The 24,637-nt window shown below is 37.2% G+C and overlaps 1 protein-coding gene across 1 annotated transcript in view; it reads left to right on the top strand.

Moving 5' to 3' along the window:
- The window catches only part of CEP128 (centrosomal protein 128), a 353,412-nt gene that overhangs the window by 87,670 nt on the left and 241,105 nt on the right, over positions 1-24,637 (top strand). Inside the window, exons 12-13 of the mRNA XM_090271263.1 lie at positions 2,116-2,267; positions 22,316-22,666. Coding sequence (XP_090127389.1) covers positions 2,116-2,267; positions 22,316-22,666 — 503 coding nt within the window. The remainder of the gene's footprint in view (positions 1-2,115; positions 2,268-22,315; positions 22,667-24,637) is intronic.

The raw sequence follows: 24,637 nt of genomic DNA, 5'->3' as shown, positions 1-24,637 counted from the left end.
CAGATATACATATATATTTATAAAACAAAACATTTATAAAATGCATACATATATTTATAAAATGAATAAATATATTTACACTTAAAAAATGTATATTTTTAGGCTATAGACCTAGCAGGAGTGGGCAATGCACGACCCTTGGGCCAAATCCGGACTTTTGTAAATAAACTTTATTGGAATACAGCGACTTCCATTCACTTATGCACTGTATAGTTTGCTTTGCAATGCAATGGCAGCGCTGAGTAGTTGTGACGGTGGTCTATGGCTAAAATATTTAGTATCTGACGCTTTACAGAAAATGTTTGCTGATTCCTGGTGTACAGGATAATCTCCTAGCTCCCTAGCAATGCACAGCCTCCCTGCCGACTCACCTTTTCTTCCCTCATATGTGTCAGCTACAGAAAACTACTGAGTGTGCAGTTACCTAAACATTACGTCTGATTTTGTATTCTGGTGCTTTATTCTGTTTCCTTTCCTTGAAATACCTCCCCAACTGCATCCTTTGCTTGGTGGGATTTTGTGCCCATTCTTTAAATCTACACAACAATTCCTAATTCTTCTTCCCTCAGTTTCTCACCAAGATGGAGCAAATCACTCTATTTTTTGTACTATTTCTGTATAATAATCATTATTCTATAGAAGAATATCTATGAGGGGAGATCAAAAAAATAAAAACAGGAATTATCTTCTGGAGGGTGGGCCCCTTGCAGTACAGGCCTTCCCTGCTAGATGAGTGTTCTAGGAACCCATCTGTATCAGTGCACCAGCTGGCGTTGTTGTGAGAGGCTGCTTTGGGTTTCAGTGAATTTTTTGAAGACTCCTTCAACACGTTTGCCCATTTCACGATGGTGATTTATGAGCGCACCTGCCCACACTGCACTGAGTGTTCAGTTTTTGATCCACAACAGCATGATCCTAGTGCCCCACCCTCCCTATTCACTCAACCTGGCCCCGAGCAACTTTATTCTTTCCCCCTGGATGAAAAAAGTCCGCAAAGGGAAGTGTTTTGCCAATGTGGAAGAGGTGAAACAAAAAAACTGCAGAGGCATCAAGATCGACAAGTTCAAAAATTATCCTGAGCAGTGGAAAAAAATGTCTTGATAGGTGTATTGCATCAGATGGAGCGTGCTCTGACGGCGGCTGACATTTAAACCTGTAAGAATAAATACACAATGTTTCATAAATAAATTTCGGGTTTTTTTTTTTTTTTTTGTCTTCCCTTGTATATAGTATCTGTGAGTATCATTATCACGCTATTAAAATGCCTGTGCACCTTTCTTCCAAGGTACATTTGATATTTTAAACACTTTGATATTTCTATTTTAAATACCTTGATAATTTCTAAAATTGGAGTGTGTCTTATAAAATGATCCATGTATTTGGGTTGGTAGTGTTTCTTTCTAACTTTCCTTTTCTTGAAAGGAAACTACTGGGAAAAGAGTAGTTTAAAATTTATATGTTCCAATTTTTGACATCTTAGATTCAAGGAAGTACTTTATGTCTGTTTCTATTCTTGGAGTGCAAGCTCATTGAGAAGGAGTTTTTGTGTTATTTATCTCTGAAGAAGATGATATTAAAATGCGCTATGCATCATAGACCAAGTGTCTCATGTTGAGTTAAATACTAACTCAATTTTATTGTTTCATTGATATAATTTCACACCGTAGTCTCCAGAATTAGTAAGTTTGTGGTCATGCACAGAGATTTAATGGCCTCATGTGTTTATGTTGCAAGAAAAGCATTTTGTTGTGTGAACGTCACAGTAACTTCAGTTGGGAGTAGCTTCGTTGAAAATTCTTATAGTATTTTTGTTAGACTTTGAAGGTAATGTAGGGATGGAAGGAACGTTAAAGGAAAAAAGCATGTAGGAGTTTTTGAAGTAAATTGTACTAGAAATCAGATAACATTTTGTTTTAATATCAAAAGGAAATGATATTGTAGAAAACGGCGTGAGATTTGAAACAACAGACTGGCAAAATATAAAGTCTGTTGAGTGACTGTTAATAAGTGGATTATGTTTGCTGGACTATTAAGACATCAAGGCTCTGTACCATTTGAAAGCACATTTTCCTGTAAATAAAGAAACCATCAAGCTTTACATTTTCCTCTTTTAAGGTGTTGAGCGGGAAAAAGAGGATCTGGAGAAGCAGATGTCAAATTTGAGAGTACAGCTGAACGTCAGTGCCTTGGCCTCTGAGTTAGAAGAAGTGAAGCGGTGCATGGAGCGAAAAGACAAGGAGAAAGCACATTTGGCAGCACAAGTAGAGGTGACTTTGCTATTTTTAAGCACGTTCAAAGGACTTTTGTTTTGTTTCATAGAATTGCTTAATGAACTTTTAATATGAAGATTGTGATAATTTATGAACTCTAGTTTGGGTATAGATAATGTAAAGTTATGTAGATGACTGATTATAAATAGAAATTTCTATGGATTTATTTCTCTTTCATTTGACCTCAAAGCCAGGAAACTATTAAACTTGAAAATATTTTTGTTCTAGTAGCAATTGAGTCCTTCCTACAGACAGAAAGGACCGTTCTTCTGAAGGAACAGTGAAATATCATTTATTTTGGGGGTGAAACTGGCAGAACGTGCAGCGAAAAGGTATTACCGATATTTCTTCTTTGGAGACAAAAGTTTTCAAGTTTCTAGCTCTTCTGCAGGAGGTAGAGTTGTGTTGCCTGTATTAGGTTAGGGTTGCGTGATGATTGTGAATGGTGTAACCACTAATGAAGTACAGCTCGGCAGCTACTACTTTCTGCTCACTTTTATCTCGCCCTGTGGGGTAATTATCAGAAAATATTAAAAGTCAAAGGAGAGAACTTCATAAAAAGGAAATGGCTTAATTTCAGTTACCGTTAGGCAAATTAGCTCAAACATAGATGACACATTTAGAAATATATATGTATCAGTCCTTCTCTGTATATTTTTTTTAGTGAAGTTATGTTCTAGTTGTAATAAGTAGCCACATTTGAAGATGTTCCCAAGTTATAACAAAAGGTAGAAAGTTGGTGTTACATGTATCTAACTTTATATAATCTGAAGGAATCATTTAATGTGACTAGTCGAGTTTCTCTTTCATCTTGTCATTGCATCAATGGAAAATGTGTTTTAGATTAGGCTGAAGATTCAGACTGTAAGGATGATGAAATAGTGACATACTCTTTATAGAGCCCTTTACATATTTGATAATTACCTGTCAGAAATATTCTTAAAGCAGTTGTAATTATAGGACTTTTAAAGTTTGCTTCATGGATATTATTTTAGCTCTTGATCCTGCCAACAGAAGTGTTAAAATGATTATTTTAAAGTATTTTTTAAAAAGACACTATGTTAATAAATATCAAAGTAGAAAAATCCCTTTGCTATGCTGTTTATAACCACATGTTAGTCTGTCCTCCTTCCCTCCCTCCCTCCCTTCCTTTCTTCCCTTTGTTTTTTCCATTTACCACTTGTGGAATAAGCTGAAAAAAGATCTCAAATACGTAGGCATTTAAAAAGTTACTTATGATAACCTAGTATTGCTCTCATTCAAAGAGCCTGGCATTCCTCTTGTCCTAACTTAATAGTTCTTCCACATTTTCACACGGGTTAGGGAAGCGTTAGAACTCTCTTGTGTTGATTTGGATTAGTTGTGTAGGTCTGAATGTGAAAGCCAGTTGGAAAGAGGTTGAACCTTTACTCACAAATCAAATATTTAATGACTGTTTATTGTGTGCCAGGCACCATTCCAGGTTCTGGTGACCTAACAGGGAACAAAACTGCAGCAAATTTCCCTGTCCCTATGCAGGTGACATTCTGAAAGGGAGGCAGAAAACTCTTTGAGTTTGTCTCAAGTTTAATTCAAATGCCTTTTGGAGGATGAAAGATTTTTCTCCCAGTTGCCATTGAAAAAGGTAATCGCAAAAAGACATCATTCATCCTGGAAGAAGTTGCAATTAACCAGTTTCATTTTTCTCTGATTTTCTTATTTTCAAAAATATAATAATTAAATTTACATCAGTCATTTTAAATTTAGTGACATTTCTGATTATGGCTTATTTTTCATAACTTGCAGAGGGCCATTGAATGTCTTTATTTCCAAGCTATTCTCACAGTGAAATCTAGTGCAGATTTTGTGAGAGATATAAGTCATGGGTCATGCAATTTAACCTCTAACAGTTGGGAATTTAATTGGAAAGCATTTAGTCTCTGCTTTATTTTTAGAAAGTTTTAGGTAGTATGTGGTATTGCCTTATGCATTCAATAAAAAATGAAAATGAATCTTTTTAGTTTGTTTTAGAGATCAAATATAAATAAGGAAAGATGCACAAATTGAGATTATTGGTCAGGCCCATTGATATTTATATGCACATTTCTTATTGTTTGCTCGATCATTGTCTTTCTCCTTGACTTTCCAGCACTTCTCCAGCAGAACGTCGTACATAGTCTTGTCAACTCATTTTTTCCTTAAAAGTCCCAAATCCTATCTGTTTTTCCTTTGTTCCAGTTGTTCATTGTTTCTGTAATGCCTTTTTTTTTTTTTTTTTTTTTTTTTGTGCAAATCCTAAACCTTATTCTTCCTGAAGCCTTCTTGGATTATATCTGCTGTTAAGTTATAATCCTTCCTTCTGAGCCATCCTTTGCCCACATCACTAATGTTCTTATGGCACCTTTCTCACTCTATCTTAAAGTAAGTTTTGAGTCTATTTCTTTAAGATTTCAAAGTGGGTTGAAATTAAGGAGAAAGGGACTGCAGAAGAAAGCCGCCCTGTCATCAAGACACATCCAACTTTGACATCCTTACCTTAGTGAAGGCATCACGTATCAAAGTCTTGTCTCCATATCTGGAAACTTGAGTTTTCTGTGACCTTGACCCTGTGGGAGACCTGTATGGGTATTTAAACGCTATTCTATGCAAAGCACCAGTCTTCCAATTTCGTATACCTAGGTTTTGGGAAGCTGCTAATGAACATGGAATTAGAGAATAACGATGTCTAATGAACTGTTTGTTCATGGCTGTGGCAAGGCGGCTTCCGCACCCTCCGTCTCTCTAATAGGGTTCTTGCAAACAGAAATCCTTCACCGGATTCTATTTCTGGATTATGTTGACTTTTTTTTTTTTTTTTTTTTCTAACAATCTTTCTCTCTGATGCTTTGTGTTTACATTTCCTTTTGATATGTTGCTGTGCACAGATTTTGCTCTGGGCCATTTACCAGTCTGCAGTGATGTTACAATTCAAACTTGTGGCATTCTGAAAGCCACTTATGAATTAAAGACTTATATCTCTTTTCAGATCATAGATGAATGTGGGTTAAGAGCCAGATCTTACCTCTGTATCCCTTTATGCTCTGCTTCAATGTCTTATTCATATTAGGCAATGAATTAATGTTTGTTGACTGAAATAAAATATTGTAGAACTTTTTAAAAAATGTTTTACTTAATTCTTATTTGAGAGAGAGGGTAATGGGGGGCGGGAGAGAGAGAGAGAAAGAAAGAGAAAGAGAAAGAGAGAAACATCATTGTCTTTCTCCCATAAAAGAGAAAGAGAAAGAGAAAGAGAAAGAGAGAAACATCAGTTGGCTGCCTTCCATATCTGGGATCGAATATGCTGCTCAGACATATGTCCTGACTGGGATTCCAACCAGCGACCTTTGCTTATGGGACAATGCTCTAACCAAGCCACGCCTGTCGGGGCTATAGAACATTTTTATGTTTATATTTTAAGGCTAAGATTGTTGTCCAGTCATTCCTTAAAAGCACAATAATTTCTGAAAGAGTTGTAAGTGTTCAAGGGGACCTTTCCTCCTTCTCACTAATTACATTGCTTTTTGTTGATCTAGAATATATATTTTAAGCTGTTATTTTACACTGGAGGAGAAACAGTGAAAATAGCTTGTAAAAAACCTGAAATGAAAGCTACATTTGAGTTTGCATAATTTACCTTTCAAATTGTGTCTAAGATTTTAAATCTGTATATGCATAGAAAATACTAAGTGCGTTTTTTTCTTCTTATAAACCTGAGTTGAACCTCATTAACCTTGATAGGCTATTTGTATTCATAAGAATTTCAAGCATCCTTGATCAATGATTCCCCCTGATTTAATCTCAGCCTCCATCTTCCATCAATTTACTCTTCCTGAAAAAAAATTTGACTTTTAAATTCAATGAAGAACTTCAAAGAAAAAGAAAACCAAGGTACTGTACATAATTTAGATTAAATGTTGAAAGTGATAATTGAGTGACAACTGACATGATTATTCGTTAGCATAAACTGGGGCCTTAATGCCAGAATTTACTTTTAAAAAGAGAAAGGGTAGTGGAAAACAGAAATGGTAATCGATAACTTTTTTCCTGATTAGTACATTAGAAACTGAAGGAAGTTTCCTTTTACCATGCTTTTAGGATAAACACTTCTTGCATTTTTTATATAAAGATGGTTGCTTGACTATACGATAATGCCCCCTTCAATACAACTTCTAACCCCTTCTTAAAGGTCTATAGTCTTAGTCATCTTAATTACCCTGTCTGTAATTTCCTATTGCCCTTTGCCCCTCTTTTTATCTTAATAATTGCTTCCTTTTTCAGGTGCATGTTGTAAAATAAGGTATTATCAGAGTACTAAGTAATTTTTAATAATATTTTAAGCAGATAAGAAAGAAAACAAATGTTTGCAGCCATACTTTATAGACAGAGGCTAAAATTGTCACATCTAGTGGAGGTCTTCCTGTTAATACAAGGTAGTGTATTAAGTCTGGATACTGATTCACTCCCCACTTTCTGGGGTTTGTTCTTGTTTACTTTAAAATTTTTTTTTATTAGTTTAGTGAATTGGCTAGAGTAGATGTATAAAACCTATTTTCCCTGCAATGGGCAATCACTTCTCAGAGGGTGCAGCCTTGGGTATGAGCACCATGGCCACCAGGGATGATTGTGGTTTTAGCTGATTCTTTTTGACTGTCTAATCCCCTGATCTCCCAATTAAACTTCCGAATCTGTTACTAAACAAAATGGGTTCGGCTGCCTGCCGCCATCCATATAGGCAAATTCTGGAGACAGAAAAGGCAAGAGGTCTTTTATTCAAAAGCTACACAATCTGGGAGGCTCCTGCCTCAAAGCCCATCCCCTTGTGAAACCACAGAGGAAAACCCAGCCGCCCTATGCTGACAAGTCCCAGGCTGCATCCAGAGTTCCTTCTCCTATTCAAAATACTGTCTTTTGAGAAATGCAGGCAGTTGCTGAGTGGTCCTCCAAGCAGCTGAGCCACTGTCAGGCCTCAGGCATCCTCCTTTTCAGAGCTGCCATTTGCCTTGCAACTTCCAGGGTCAGCCTCCAGGGTCAGCCGGTCTGCAATACACCACCCTGCTCTTCTGCATGCTAGGTCCAAGAGAGTGCAACTTTCCCTTCCCAGGGTTTATGGAAGCTACCCCTGTGGCTGATTACCAATATCAGATAGTTTGTCAAAATCTTATCTAGCTTTTATCTATCAGCTATTGCTAGCTTATTGCCACCCCCCCTTTTTTTTTGGACAATGCCCTGAAGGTATAAATTCCTACACAGTCTGATTCAGTTAAACTTGGGCGTCTTTTCTGTGGCAGGGTGTTACCTACTTTGGGGCGGCTCTTCTTACCCCTGCCCCTCTACCGGTGAATCTGTAACCTTAGACTGGGAGTTGGACATAGAGTGAGGCCCTGTCTTCTTGGCTATACCTGGCTGGAGTGTTGCTTCAGTCACACTGCACTGGGGAGGGATATATGGGAACAGGTGTGGCTCAGAGGCCACAGACTCATTCTTACCAAGATTTAATAGATTTTCTTAAATAAATGCTTCTCCATTTGTTCTGTGCCTTTAGGATAATTTCCAGATGCTTTAAATGATTTTTATCGTTTAAATAATTCTTATCAGTTAACTATTGTTTTGTGGAAATAGGGTCTGTTGAACTCCTTACACTGCTGTTCTGAAAGTCTTGCTCTCTGGGAGAAATAATGTACTGGTTAGAAGAAACTGTCTACTCTGAATCACAGAGAGACAAAAAGGTGGAAAATATGTAAGTCTTCTCTTAATGCTGTCAATAGGTTCTGTGACTTTAAGTGAAACAATATATAATGAAATCACTTTTACCATAGGCTAATTGATTCAAACAAGAGTTTCCATAGCATGTCATCAACAGTATAACAAAACATGTTGAAAAAAAATGATGGTATTCGAGAGCCTGCTGTACAGAAAAGTTTGTAAGAGCTATATGGGACATACTGAAAAGGTCTGAAGTTCTAATATGTATGTAATTGGAGTCCTAAAAGCCAAAGAGAGAGTGGGTCAGAAATAATATTTGAAGAGAATTGACATCTATTCCCATAATTTAGAAGTTCTGAGAATCCCAAGTAGGACAAATACAATGAAAGTCACAACTAGACATGTCACAGTAAAATTAGTAAAACCAAAGAGAAAAATAAAAACCTCAAGGGCATCTAGAAGGGGAAGAAGACATATTACCTTAAAAGATAAAAATGGAGCCCTGGCTGGTGTGTCTCAGTTGGTTGGAGCATTATCCTGGAACCAAAAGATGGTGAATTTGATTCCGGCTAGGGCCTATACCTAGGTTGTGGTTTGATCCTGGTCTGGGTGCATACAATCCCTGGTCCAAGCAGGTATGGGAGGCAACCAATCAATGTTTCTCTCTAATATTGATGTTTCTCTGCCTTCCTCTCTCTCTAAAAGCAGTGAAAAAAAATCTTTGCGTGAGTATTAAAAAACAAAAAGAGGTAAAAATGGAAAACAGAAGAAAAAAAGGTATCTTCAAAGTGCTAAAAGAAAATAATTGCCAACCTAGATCTGTACCCAGTGACAATAGCCTTCAAAACTGAAGGTAAAGATATTTCTAGACAACAAAAACTAATGCGTTAAGTTTCAGCAAAACTACATTAAGGAAAATGCTAAAGGTAATTTTTTTGAAGGAGAAAGAGAGAATAGAGATCAACAGGGAATGAAGACCAATATATGGGGTAAAATTTGGAAAATGTCTAAATAAATATTAACTTAAACAATATAATAACACAGGGGAACAATTTTAAACATAATTCCTGTTGAGTTTGATTTCTCTGCTGTTTTAGACTTAAATAGGCATGCTGATTTCAAAACTGCAGTTAGTTTTCTTCTATCATGTCAAGTTTTTCTGAACAGCTTATCCTAATGCGACAGATCTAGGCTGGATCAAGCCTGGATTGAGGGAAGCACCAGTGCTCTCCTATTGGCTGAGAGCAAACCTCCCTCAAGTGGGGTGGGGTGGGGGATGACCTTGGAGACCAGTGACAGGTTCATACTTGTCTAGGCTATTCAGTTACACAGAAGACAGTGTGGTGAGAGGTTGTGTGCTGTTCAATATAGTGAATTGTATTCTGAAGTGTAGTTCCGAGTTCTCTGTATACAAGGAGGTAGCAGAATTTATTTTTTTAGTTACATATGTACTTATTTCCTTTCCTTCAGATCAAGTTTGCCTCTGCTATTTCTCGTCGTAAGTGCCTAAACAACCCTGAATCATTCTGTTATATCTGTGGCAGTTTCACCATTCCCAAAGGACAAACATCAGCGCATTTGTCAGGCAAGCCTATTTTGCATATTTTAAAGTAAAATTTGGTGATCAAGATAAGTCTTGGGCCCCTCACAAGGTGTGCAAGCAGTGTCTCGAGAGTTTATGGATGTGGACGAAGGGAACACGTGATAAATTGCCATTTGGTATACCTATGGTTTGGCGAGAGCCCAGAGGTCATTCAAGTGACTGTTACTTTTGTATAGTGAAAACGTCAGGATAGAACAAGAAAACTAAATGTAAAATAGAGTATCCTAGGCTACCATCAGCTATACACCCAGTGCCTCATTCAACTGAAATCCTAGTGCCAGTTTTCATTGAACTACCCTCTTTCGAAAAACAGGAGTATGGTGAAGAACTAAGTGACAGCAACGATGAAGATTTTGAAATTGAAGATGACTCAGTTCGTAAGGGATTTGATCAACGAGTTGAATGATTTGACACGAGATTTGGGACTATCCAAAAAGGCTTCAGAACTCCTAGTATCAACACTGCATGAGAAAAACTTGCTTGAAAAAGCAGCGAAGGTATCCTACTTTTGATTAAGAGAAAGTGCATTTCTGCAGTACTTTCAAAGTGATGGTGGCTTTGTGTATTGCCATAACATACATGGTTTAATGGAGGAATTAGGAGTTCCAATATATAATGCAACTGAATGGCAACTGTTCATCAATAGCTCAAAACAGAGCTTGAAGTGTGTCCTCCTCCACAATGACAATGTATTTGGTGCAGTCCCAATTGGCCATTCAGTTTTGTTTTTGTGAAGAACATGAAGACATAGAGAGTCATTGATCTGTTGCAATATCACAAGCACAATTGAATCATCTGCATTGACCTTAAAATGTTCTGCTTCCTTCTTGGTCAGCCATGCGGATATACCAAGTATCCCTGTTTTCTGTGTATGTGGGACAGCAGAGCTCACGAGAAGCATTGGGTGGAGTTGAATTGGCATCCAAGATCTGACCTCAAACCTGGTGATCCAGACATTCTACATGAGCCACTTGTTGACAGAAAGAACATTCTGTTCCCACCTCTGCACATAAAACTGGGTCTCATGAAGCAATTTGTTAAAGCTTTGCCAACTGAAGGAGACTGTTTCAAGTATCTCATTTTGGCATTTCCTCGCCTGTCATTTGAAAAGATAAAATACCTTAATATGTATGTTTGGTAGCAGAACTTTACTACTTGTACACAATTTGACTTACAGTAAAAATATGTAGCCTTTATATGAATAAAATAACTAAATAAACAGTCTATTCAGGTAATTTTGTCTTTATTTTCCTTTGTGTGTACATTTTGTATGATTTTTTGGGACAAAGGGAGGGTATCCTGTACCTTTAAAAGTTGACATGATTGAGAAAACTGGGGTCATTTTTTGTATTCAGCTGCCAAAAGTTAGTAAAAAATAAGTGTTAGATCTAACTCAATGAAAATTGTGTTCCCCAGTGTAATGTTTTATTTTATTTAAGTTATTTCGAAAATTAAAATTATGTTAATATTTCTAAGTTTGGGAGTTCTATATTGAGTTGAAGTGGTTTTTTAAAAAATAATTTATTTATTTATTTAGTTTATTTATTTATTTATTTTTAGAGAGAGGGGAAAGGAGAAAGAGAGGGAGAGAAACATCACTGTGTGGTTATCTCTCACTTGCTACCCCAGTGGGGGACCTGACGTGCAACCTAGTCATGTGCCCTGACTGGGAATTGAACCAGTGACACTTGGCTCTCAGGCCGACGCTCAATCCACTGAGCCACAGCAGCCAGGGCAAGTTGAAGTGTTTTTAAAGTCCTTGGTTCTAAGACGAAGGAAGTTGTTAAATTACTAATCTATTTTATATGTTAATAAGTCAGAGTTTCAAGTAGCAATCTAGGATAACCATTAAAAGAAGAGAAATGAATATATAACTAATATTGGGTAAAAAAATGAAACAATAAAAAAATTACTTCTAAAAAACATAATAGAAAATCTTTACATTGGATAAACAAAGATTTTTCACTAGGACACCAAAATGAATCATAAACAAAAAAATCATAAATTAGACTTGAACAGAGTTAAAAATTTGTCCTTTACACCTGGCATTATTAGGAAAATGAAAATAACCAGCCACACTGGGAGAAAATATCCAGGACATATATCTAACAAATGACTGGCATCAGCTTTATATATCATTCATTATATATGTATTTGGTGTATTCCAGTAGAGCCGGTTGGTTTAACACTTGTAATCAGTGTAAGAGAAAAATGGTATTATTGTCTCAACAGATATAAAACATTTATGAAAATTTAACGCTCAATAATTAGGGAAACTCTTAGTAAAAGGAAGAGGAAGAAAGAGAAACTTCCTGATACTGAAGAATATCTACTAAAAACCTGTAGCACAGTATACTGGCCAGCGAAATATTGATTGTAAATGAGAGAAGCACTTTTCTTTTGTTTAGCAATGTATTAGGGTTCCTATTATAGACAATAATGAAAGGAGAAAGAAAAGTAACTGTTTGGAAAGGAATTAATAGTGCTGTCTTTATTTTTAGTTGATATTTAAAAAACCCCCAACATACTCTACCTGTAAGTTATTAACAATGTACGTATTTCAGCTAAGACAGGAATGAAAATAAAAATGAAATGAACTTTGGTCAGACCTTTAAAGCTAAACTAAAAACAAAGTAACCAATGAGTCATTTAGTTACATCAGTTCTAAGAAACATATTGTCTGAAGTATTTATTTTTATTGTGAACAAAACTTTTTTTTTTGCATTCAAGTAAAATTTATGCAGTTTACTGTCAAATTTAAAAAGGAAGATAGTATAAATAATCAATGTTAGGCACAAGAAGAGGGCTCTATTGATAGCTACAAAGAAGAGGAAAAATTATAAAGGACATCAAATCATTATATCACTATTAGTGGTTGCTCTAGGTTAGCATCGTCCAGTAGCACTTCCGGTACTGATGGAGATGGTTGTATCTGTGCTGCCCAAAATGAGGTAGCCATGTGTACCTACTGAATACTTTTGAATGAGGTCAGTGTGACTGAGTTTTTCATAGTAATTTTTCATTTTACTTAATTTTAATTTTAACATAGGTAGAACTGAACAGGTAGTAATGTGATTGGATGGTGTGAAATTCAGCCATGGCATGAATTCTCACTGATAGAGAAAGCACATGATTTTACTTTGATTGTCTGAATATGGCACAGCTGTGTGTGTGTGTGTGTGTGGCTGAGGGGGGGTGTTGGTGTTCTTGGACTTGATTGAATGGTTAATTAAAGAAATATCCCTCAAAGCTATCCGTTTGTCTACTGTAGTCAAGAAAGGGATTTTTTTCTTTCTTTTTTTTATTGTGGTAAAATACACATAAACATAAAATTTACGATCTGATCCATTTTTAAGTGCATAGTTCAGTGGTATTAAAATGCATGCACATTGTTGTGCAACCATCATAACCATTCATTCCCACTAAAAGTTTATACTATTAAACAATAACTCCCCCTCCTACCCTCCCCCAGCCTCTGGCAATCACCATTATACTTTCTGTCCTTATGACTTTGACTGCTCTAAGTACCTCATATAAGTGGAATCATACAGCATTTGTCTTCTTTTGACTGGCTTATTTCACTTAGCATAATGTCTTCAAGGTTTATCCATGTTGTACTATATTGCACTGTTCTTTCCTATTTAGACCGAATAATATTCCATTGTTTGTATATACTGTACCACAGTTTGCTTATCAGTAGATGGACGCTTGGGTTGCTTCCTCATTTCAGCTATTCTGAATAATGCTGCTATGAACGTGGATGTACAATGATCTGTTCAAGACCCTGCTCCCAGTTCTTTGGGGACATTGGTGGGTCATATGGTAATTCTGTGTTTATAATCTTTTGAGGAATCACCACATGGTTTTCCGCTGTGGCCATACCACTTAATGTTTCCACCAGCAGTTCACAAGGGTTCCAATTTTTCCACATCCTTGCTAACACTAATTTCTGTTTTTCTTTTTCCTTTTTCTTTTTTATATTTTAATCATAGCCATTCTAATGGGTATGAGGTTGTATTTCAAGGGATTATTATTTTTATTTCAAACAATATTTATTTTTTAAAAATTGGCTCTTTTATCTCATTTAGCCTTCCTTAGTTTCTCCTTCCCCATCCTGTCTAAAATAGAAAAATTGATTTCTTCCAAGTGCACAAGGTTGTTCTGTTATCTAAAATAATGTGTCTGATTTGTTTCAAATAAACTAATGTTCTGTAACAGCAATTTTCAACTGCTGTGCCACTAGAATTTTTAAAACATGCAATACCTGACTATTCAGTCAAGGGCACTGACCTCTTTTCCCTTAGATTACCAAGTAAAAATGACAACAGCCAACACAACAATAGCCATTAGTACGAATGAATCAAAATTGTACCCTTTTTTTTGGTTAGATTGGCAAAAAATATATTTTTTGGTGTGCTGCAGAATTTTAGTAATTAGTTTATGTGCGCCACGAGATGAAAAAGTTTGAAAATTGCTGTTCTATTATGACATAGAGCCATAATATTATGTGACAGTTTCTTCTCACTGTATTTCATGTAATTAGAAATAAACTAATATTCCTTTAGTTGAACTGTGTATGTACTTCATCTTAGTCCTGTCAGCTGCCATCAAAATTGGTAAGACACAGCTGTGTATCTTTCAGGGCTTCCTGCTTTGGCCTGTCGCAGTTCCCCGCAAACATATAACCGCAGGTTGTTCCTCCTCTATGGAAAGCAGTCCCGGATACCAGTCTGCTTAAAGTAGAGCAGTTTTCTCCTATTTATATTCAAATGTTCTCTTCTTAAAGTGCCTGCTTTAGTTAAACATCACAGTTGCAGAGTTCAAATGAACAGTCTATTAGAATGGGAGACAGACTAAGGAAGCGCAAATGGACTTTGAGGCACGTGTGCCAGGGTCAGAACTCCCCTAGTGTGTCGCTGGGGCCTAGGTGTTAATTATATGCCCCCTTGTGTTTTAAGTTAAACACGCTGAATACATGTGTATATAAAATGTTCCTTGTAGTGAATATTATGGCTAATGAAGCAGGAGTTAATATTTTATTTCTTCACAAAGAGATGAATGTATTTAATTAATTGAACATTATTTTCTGTACTTTGCTTAAGCTTAGTATTATGTTTCATTAAGAAGTACAAGGAAACTGTAGTAGTATGAGGCAGATAGATTCTCATAGGATTTGTAGAGAAATAATTATTTTTAATCACTGAGAAAGGCTGAGGAACCTATTATTTGAAATTAATATTCTTTGTGTGTCTCTGCTTGATTTGGCAAAAAAAAAAAAATGGAAAAGATAATAGTATATGTGGTCAAAATTGATATGATCAAAAAGACAGAAGGTTATTTTTAAAGGGAGAATATTTGTGACTTGATTACTGCAGTGTTTTATGTGGCTGATTCCTGACTAATTAAGGCTTTGAATAAGCTTTAAAGATTATTAATATGTGATTTGCATGGTTTAAAAAATAATTGACTCACAAATTTTAAGTATATATTTTACTTTTAACCAATAATGACTTAAAAAAAGTTTTAAGTAGGATGATCCCCATGAGTGATGGCCTCATTTAGCTACATGTCTTAATATTTTGGGGCTACCATACTTGTTTTGATTGAGTTCTTTTATTCAAAGAGATGTGCCTTCGTTCTTCTGACTGTGGAAAATTGATTAGTTATCCTCTCAGTATCAATTCATAAAACACCTAAATTATACCAAAATGAATGAGTTCATCAAAACATGCAAGAATATGTCACGCTAATTTCCCAATAGAGGTGAATGGGGCATGGCTTAATGAAGAATCTGAGTATTTCAGGTGAAATCCTATTAAATCTGTTAGTTCTTTTGTTTACTCAGTAAAAGCAAAACTATAACATCAGTTAGCTTTTAGTGTGGGAAATAGAACTGCTCTAGGTATTTTATGCAATCGTTGTTTATATTATTGGCAAAATGGCCTCCAAGAAAGGATAGCATAAAGGGGGAGATTCACTTTAGAATGAAATAAATTATGTCTAAATTAGCAACTATATGGTCCCTGACTTACTTCCACATGCCAGCCCTCTCTACACTGCATTTAATTTGCCCTCAAATCACAGTTTACGGGAGTGCTGGGCATTTGGTTTTGCGGCTTCCATGAATTAGGAGAGTGTATTAGAAGGGGTGGGGGATAGCGGCCGACTGCTGTTGGGTTACACGCGACAGTGCCAGCAGTGAGGTTGTCTTTTAGTTGAGAAATGACTTTGCCTTGTATTTTTCATAGCCCTTGAGCCTAGCCTTGTGTCTGTAGTTGATACTCAGTGAATGCTGGTTGAGTTCATGTTAATCCTGATATCACATTTACAAATACGTACCGATCCGTTTGCAACATTATATTCAATCTGTAGTTTCTTTGTTGGGGCTTTTTTTTTTTTTTTTTTCTTTTAAGCTTCCCGTCCGTTTTAGTTTAGTTAAGACTAAATCATTTATAAATGCAATGGATTGGCTACATGGAAACTAAAGTGTTCCAATGCCAATAAATACAAAATATATGAGCACAATGTTAATATATTTTCCCGTGCACGAGTCACTCATCTTCTAACTGGAGTGTTTGCTTCTCATTTTGGATATAATGTCCCTGTTCTCGTCAGTCAGTGTTTCCATCTTGTCCCTGCTTTAAGAAAGTCATATTTGGGGCTAGAATTAGTCTAATCTTTGTTCACAGATTCAGTATTAAGGATGATTAATGGAATTCTATTTCAAATGGTATTCTCTTGAGGCATATTTGCTATTTATTAGCTTTATTTCATTTGCTTTTTTTTGTTTCTGTCACTGCTTTTGTTCTTATAAAGAACTTAGCTTTATATGCTAATGCTGTAAACATCATTTTTGTTTCCGTGTATCATTTTGATACATTCAGACAGTTGCTACTGTACTGCATTTCTAGAAACTATATTGCAAAACAGATCGTTCTTTTGGTGGCTCTGGGTGTTAGACGAGTGGAGTCAGGACCAGACCCCGGCTCAACAACCTCAGTACTTGAGTTCTAGCTAAGAAAGAATTCAGAGCCACGATTCAAACTCTAAGCAGAAGTTCATTCAGAGAGTCACAGAGATACAAGAAGTGAGCTGTAGAAGGAATGGAATCAGGAAACAAGTTAGGGAGGCAAAGGAAGGGCCCCTGGAGCTCAGGAGAAAGAGAGAAAGGTAAACGTGCCTAAGGGGGAAAGAGGATGAGGACAGGACTGGAAAGGTGCTCCTGAGGGGGAGATCTGGGTCCTCCAGCCTAAGGACTTTAAAGGGTGAGGGTTTTTAGGGTATGTCTCAGAGAAGAATCTCAGTAGAATTTTCATCAACTTCCCAGGTCCTTTCAGGGTCATAGCCTCCACTGATTGGTCAGTGCCAGGACAGGTGGTCCTTAGTCAGTGCAGCTGGTCCTGAGGCAGCCATGACATTGGTTTTGCAGCTATTCTGGGCCCGGAGCTGAAACACAGCTGAGGCGTAGATGCTACCCCTAGGGAGTAATGCTCAAGGGGGTGGTCCTGCAAGAGCCCACATGGGAGTCTCTTGAGACCACTCTTAGGCCCCTTTTTCCTCCTCCAAGGGGGTCTACCGCATGACTAACTACATGCTAGGGGAGGAAAGGTCAGGGGGTCTAAACCACAGGACCATGATATGCTAGGGGTGGAAAGGTTACCTGGGGGGCTAGGTCTTCGTTTTCCTAGTTTAGCCTGTTGCTAGGCACCTGGGGCTTTCTGCCTTGGTGACTTATGCCTGGTGCATAGTCCTTGCTTTGCTCATGTCTGTCTAATTCTGTTGTAGTTTATGTGTTGTGTGTGTGTGGTTTGTATGCTTTTATATGAGAAATATTGTAATTAAAAATTGTGTTTCTAACCAAGGAGTTTTCACCAAAACACTTATGTTTAAAATGAACTGATGTTCAATGCCAATTATAATCTCTATAATAATTAAAATTTAAAATTCTTTATTTTCAGTAAAATAAGTATAATACAAACACCCACACTTTCGGTGTACATTTTACTTCAGTGTACTAAAAAGTGTGTGTAGGTATTCATGTATGTGTATCTACAACTATTGTATTATACTTTCAATGTATCTGAAAATTATAGGCTAGCTATTATAAACATTAAAATAAAAGTCTGTAGTTAATTTTGCCCTTAGAATTTAGAAGGGGGTCTTTCTCAGATATTATTAAACTGTTTGGGAATATTGAACAAGTGGCTTCTTCTCTTCATTGATTTTTCATTAGTAAATAGAGGCTTTACAAATGGTTGTATCATATTTCCGTTTGGCTTGGCCCTGATTTGGGCTTTAATTTTTTTTTTTTTTTTAAAGATACCATTTTACCCCTTTGTACCCCTGTCCCCTCTGCAATCACCACACTGTTGTCCACGTCCATGAGTCCTTTTTCCTCTTTGCTCAATCCTTCCAACCCCCACCCCCACCCCCAAGAGCTGTCATCTGCTCTCCATTTGTGAGTCTGTCTCTGTTTTGCTTGTTTGTTCAGTTTGTTCATTAGAGTCCACGTGAGGAAAATCATATGGTATTTGTCTTTCTGTGACTGGCTCGTTACACTTAGTGTAATGCTCTCCAGGTCCACCCATGCTGTCACAAAGGGTAAAACTTCCTTCTTCTTCTTCTTTTTTTAACAACCGAGTAGTATTTCATTATTTCAATGTCCCATTGTTGTTTTATCCACTCATCTAATGATGGGCACTTGGGCCACTTCTGTATCTAGGTGATTGTAAATAACGCTGCAGTGAACATAGGGGTGCTTATGTTCTTTCAACTTAGTGTTTTGGGTCCCTTCCAATATATTCCCAGAAGTGGGATCTCTGGGTCAAGAGGCAGATCCGTTTTTAATTTTTTGAGCTATCTCCGTACCGCTTTCCACAGTGGCTGCACCAGTCTGCATTCCCACCAACAATGCAAAAGGCTTTATTTGTGAATGTTTGGGAGAGGTGTCTTGTTTATTAACATGCTAATTTTTTTCTTCCCTATTCTTAACCCCCTTTTCCTCCCAACACCAACATTAGGGACACTTTAATCAAGGAAGAAAGCATTAAAGGGCATCAGAGGACAGGGGTGTGAGCCGTACTCTTGCCTTACTGGTGTGGGATGTTGTTCGAGTTCTGGGATTGTCTAACAGGGGCATTCATATTCGATCTCTGTTTGTCTCTCTCTTCCCTGTCCCTCCCTTTCTTGCTCCCTCTCTCTATTACTTTCAGTAGCATCGGTTGAATTATCAATATCTTCTTGCTCCTTAGCCACCGCCTAATGGCGTTAACTCAGGGCTTTTTTTTTTTTTTCTTTTTTTTTGGACAAAGAATCGGTGTTAGAAAAATTGTATAATCAGATAAAAACACTGAGTAAAGAAATGAAACTATAGATTAGGCCATATAAATTGGGAAGAGAGGCAAAATTTGAGATAGAGAAGAAAGAATAGCTCATCTATATCATATTTATTAGAAATGATTGTTAATGTGTCTGTCTCCCTAACCAGGCTGTATGGTTGTCTGGAGCAGTAAGTAGAGTGTCGAACGATGCTGTCCTGCTCATCTCTGTGTGTGAGCAGCTCGGGTGTTTCTCAGTGCAGTAAATGTTTATGGGACCGAATGGAAGCAAACTTGTTTTTTCTTCAGAAAGAGTGACAAGGGTTTTATTTATTTATTTTCTTTTCTAGTCTCTTAAATGCCACAGTTGGTTCTTATCAGTTGCAAGCCAGCGTCATTGAATTAGATTGCTGAAAATGAATTCAGATAAGAGAAGAATTGGTTCTAAAAGTTCATTCCTGCTTTAAAAGGATGATTTTCAATTATTTTTAATGTTGCCCTAATATTTTAATATCCTAGTGTTAGCATAATGTCCTTTGGTGATTAATCTTTCTCAAGCACGGATCTGATCATGTTTTTCCCTTGCTGAAAAACCTCTGAAAGCTTAAACTGGTTTTCAGCATCCCCCACCTGATTTCTGACCTGACTTCCCAACGTCTTTTGAGCCTTCTTGAGCTGACTGTTCACAAACAGCCACTCTGTGGCTCTTGTCCATTCTGCCGTGCTTACTTTAGTTTTGTGGGATTGAAAGAGATAATTCATGCAAAGCATTTACACATCTTCTTGCACCCCTCAAGTGTCCTATAACCTTAAAAGTAGTTGTAATTTATTATTATTATTATTATTATCAGAATTAGCTCCTTTTCATTTAAATCTCAGCTCATAAGTCACCTCCAAAGAGAAACCCTCCCCCACCACACAACAGAATACAGACCACTTTGGATAACAGTCTATCACATTTTTAGCGCCTAGTAGTATCCATGTTATAATTTGTCTCTTAGTGTGAGTATCTCCCCATTTAGATTATTGGCTTCTTGGTGTTGAAGTCGGATCGTATTAACCTTTCTGTAAGTTATCTGCCTAAAACAGAGGAAATATAACCATTCTCTAAGTGCGTGTTGGAAAAAAATAAAATGGGTACCTCTGTTGGTTATTGCTTGTTGATAAAGTTGATTTATAAGATAGTGGTATTAGATATGGGTTTTCTGACCTTACTTTAGAATTTTCCACATAAACAAGTACACAGTTCTCAATTTACTGTTCTGTTTGCATAGATAAAGGAGTGACTCATCTCTTCCAGGCTTCATTGAATTTTGCAAACTGAACACATGCAAACCTGTTGCTAAGAAAATGAATCTTGTTTATGAGGCATTGTTTTTGTATTTTTGTCATAATGTCAAACCATAGCATTAATCAAGAGAGAAATTATATTTAACTTTATTTAAGACGTAGTTCAGGAATAATGGAACCTGGAACTGAACAATCTGCTGTTGGAGCCCGAGGAAGTTGGCAGACACTCCCAGTCTCCATTTGTAGGTGCCTTAGTACGACATAGATTATACTTATTATTTGTTCAGCTCTCAGCAGCATCTCAGCCTCCTGAACCCAGTCTTATTTGGGCACATGACCTTGTCATGTTAACTTTGTCACCCCAGGTATTTGAAAACTAAGGTACAGGAAGAGCCGGTTATGGGCCATATTGTAAGCACTTATTTCTGAATTTGTCACTCCCTTCCAAAGGTTTACAATGGTGGCTTAATGTTAATGATTACAATATTATTTTCTTTGTATAACAATGTCCTCTCATTTTTGAAGTTAAAAGTAGATCTGTACCCATTCTACTCAAATTAAAAATATCTATGAATCATAATGATTTAGTAAAATTTTCAAATGTACTGTTGACCAACTCTGCTTTAGGGAAGCTAGATTTTAATGGTTCAGTTATTTTCTGGATTAGATAAGTATTTCAAATAAATTTAAGTTTATTTAAAAATCTATTCTACAGTGAAGCATGTAAGCTTGAGATAAGTTCATCAACTCATAACGTTATGTTGATTTAGCTGGAAAACCATTTATTCAGAGCCATTTAAACGGAATTTGAAATATAATGTTATTTATACTCATGTTTTTGTCATTAATGCTCATATTTTTTGTCACAGATTTTTATTTTAACAAAATTTTAGGAAGTGATATATTACATGATTGCTATGGCAATCTGACAAATTTTAAAACACTGATATTTCTTTAGTTGGACAAAATACTGTCATTAAGGTAATGCACATGTTCTCATTAACAAAGCCTTCTATCTATTTTGTTGATGGCCAGTTGGAAAATACTTGTCTTCCCTTTCTGGATAATGAAGTAGTAGGAAAGAGAAATATTTTTATAAAAAATTATTCTCAGCAATTACAAAATACACAGAAAAGTACTCATATTTTCTAGATGGTCAATTGAAAATACATATTTCCCCTATTTAGATAATGAAGTAAGCAGAAAAAGAAAATATTTTTATAAAAATTATTCCCAGTCCTGGCTGGGTGGCTCACTTGGTTGGAACATCGTCCCTACACTAAAAGTTTGTGGGTTCCATCCCTGGTCAGGACACATACCTTACCTATGTGTGGGTTTGATCCCTGGTTGGGGCGTGTGCAGGAAGCAACTCATCAATATTTTTCTCTGTCTCTGTCTCTGTCTCTCCTTCTCCCTCTCCTTTCCTCTTGCTCTAAAATTAATAAACATATCTTTGGTTGAGGTGTAAAAAAAAACTATTTCCAACTAACATGATTATAAAATACACAGAAAAGGCCTCATATTTTACAGATCAGTTGCTAATGCAATTTAATACAGATGATTCCCATTTCAGTGACATTAGAGAAGGAAAACTCTGACTCCAAAAAACCTCCGCTGCCTTGCGGCATACCTCTTCAGGGGAAAGGCTAAGGGAGTAAACCCCGACAGAAAATCCGGAGCCGGAGTCCCTAAGGCGGTTTGATGTTGTAGTCAACACCGGCAACTCCTGCGGCGCACCTGAAGCCAAGCTGTATTGACTCCGTCTTTCCCTTGGATCCTTCAGCTGCGAAGAGAGGGGGGGGTCTGCTGCATGGGCAACAGCAGACCCTCCATATCACCCTGCCCAGGCTCTGTAGCTTCAGCTCCACTGGAGAGGACACTCCAGCATCATCGCAAGATGTCGATTCAACACGGGAGGAGACAGATACCGTGTCACTCCCGAGTCGGACTGCACAACCATTCTCGGCGGTGCAGATAGACTCTTAAGAAGCTACACCATCGTCTCTCGAGACGGACGGCTGCCGACGACGACGACGAGAGATACTTGTTTGATATATTATGCATCCAGTTTTGACAACAATGTGTTTCTGATATTTCACTTGCTTTATTCCTAGAACTTAACACGTGAATTGGACAACAAGGAAAAGCAGCAACTACAGATGCTGGACCAACTTCAGGAGATCGAGAAGCACTTTGATACGTGCGATGCCAGGCACAAGCGCGCTGACCTCCAGGTCTCGGAGCTGACGCAGCACGCGGAGGACGCGACCAAGCAGGCCGAGCAGTGCCTTCTCGATCTCCAGCAGGCAGAGGCCCTGCGGCAGGAGGCGGAGAAGCGGAGGGACGAGCTGAAGCTGAAAGCTCAGGAGTCCATTCGGCAGTGGAAGCTTAAGCATAAGAAGTTAGAGCGAGCACTGGAGAAACAATCTGAAACTCTCGATCAACTGACAGACAAGAATAATCAGGTATAAAAGCCAAATTCCTAAGGAATGATTTTTGCTATGACCAACATTCATTTGTTGGTCCTATGAACAAACACTTACATGCCATGTTATGCATGTAATCTATCAAGATGTCCTTGATAGAAGAGTGTTTATGTCTTGACTCTTTCAAGGTAATGAGTAATTGAGTTTTAAAAAATTATTAAATTAAATTAATTAATTAACTTTATTGTTTTATTACAGTTGTCCCATTTTTCACCTGTTGCTCTCCCCTGCCCCACCCACCCCACTGCTCCCACAGTTGTCCCTCCCTGTTGTCCATGTCCGTGGGTCCTTTATATTTGTTCTCTGACTAGACCCTTCCCCTTCTTTCTCCCATTTTCCCCCTCCCCCATCCCCTCTGGTCACTGTCAGTTTGTTCCTTGTTTCCATGCCTGTGGTTCGATTTTGCTCATTTGCTTGTTTTGTTCATTAGGTTCCACTTATACGTGAGATCATATGGTATTTGCAGGGTGGTGCAGCTACTGTGGAAAACAGTGTGGAATTTCCTCAAAAAAAAAAAAAAAAAAAAAAGAACAACAACACTAAAAATGGAACTGCCCTTTGTCCAGTGATCCCACTGCTGGGATTCTACCCTAAAAAATCTTTTGAAAGCCTTTTTCATATTATGGCTTTTCAGAGTTGACCCTTAAAATAGATCGAATCCCTTAACCCCAGTTTAGTTTTTAGTTCCCTAAATTGAAATTTTTATTTAATATTCAAGAGTTTGAAAATCACAAAATCTTTCTCAACAACCATGTGACTTTTATTTTAGAGTATCATTTATTCGTGTATTTCAACTTAAGTATTTGTTAGAAAGAGGCATTTAAAGATGCAGTAGTTATACTGGACCATTTTCTGGCAGCCACTCTAATGGGTTTAGTTGAATGAGTGACATTGATAATCTGACTGAATGAACAGTATTATCAGATCCCAAGTCTCTTTAAGACTCTGCTTTTATGTTCTTTTAAAAACATTAAAAAGTTTTTTATTGTATTGTTTAATATTACCTTTCAGTCCCCTTATCCCTCCCTCCCCTCAGCAATCACGACTGTTGTTTTGTGTCCTTTTGATGGCAACAAAAAGCATTTCACATCATCTTTTCTCTTGTATAATCAGTTACTTTAAATGAATTTTATGCTTCTATGTTGATTCTCCACTATATCTTTGAGTTGAATTAAACCCAGATGTTTATAAGATAATAAGCAGGAAAGTCATGATTGATTTTTATCCATGTTTAGTCTTGGTGTATCATTTCTGCTTTGTCATTTGTCACTTGTCAACAACTCTGAACATTCCAGGAGAATAATCATTTGGATAAGTAGACTTTCTTTCAGAAGAAAACAAAATGTAGGGCAATTGTATTTATAAAATCAGTTGTCAGCACATAGGAGTGACAGGACATTATTTCAAATAGGTTGTCGTTGAAAAGATGCTTCACCTTTCACATGTGAGTTTCTCGGACGTATGGAAGCTTTGCCCGCACTGTGGAGTGCTTGCTTTTCCATTTCACCTGTCTGAGTCATACTCGGGGACTGGTTGCCCAGAGGTAGAGCAGCTCGAAAGCTTTCAGACTTGGATCTGAACTGATTTGATCCCAGGACATGGCTCTCTGCTTTGATTATTCTGTTGTCAGCCTGGTCTGGCACCTGGTTTAGTGAACTTTCCTGCGTGGGAGGTAGAGCCAGGGAGGAGCGGTTGAGGGAGTGGTTGAGTGGGAACCATCTGGGGATTTTACTTGATTACGGGAAATGTAGAAGGGTCCGTGCCATCAGACAGTATCCTAGTCCATGGTGCTGAGAGTTTTCTAGATTGAGCGTTTCAGAATATTAAAAATCGTTAAACAATCATTTCCCAAAATACTCCTGATATAATTATTTTTATCACTTAGCAATGCTAATGATAAGCAAAGAAGTAGTTTTAAAGTGATTGCCATAGTTAGGGTAGTATCACAAT

Source organism: Furipterus horrens, unplaced genomic scaffold, assembly GCF_987537825.1.
Source record: "Furipterus horrens unplaced genomic scaffold, mFurHor1.1.pri manual_scaffold_3, whole genome shotgun sequence".
NCBI classification, from domain to species: Eukaryota; Metazoa; Chordata; class Mammalia; order Chiroptera; family Furipteridae; genus Furipterus; species Furipterus horrens.
The sequence above is the reverse complement of the archived record's forward strand: the minus strand, read 5'-3'. Positions and strand labels throughout refer to the sequence as shown.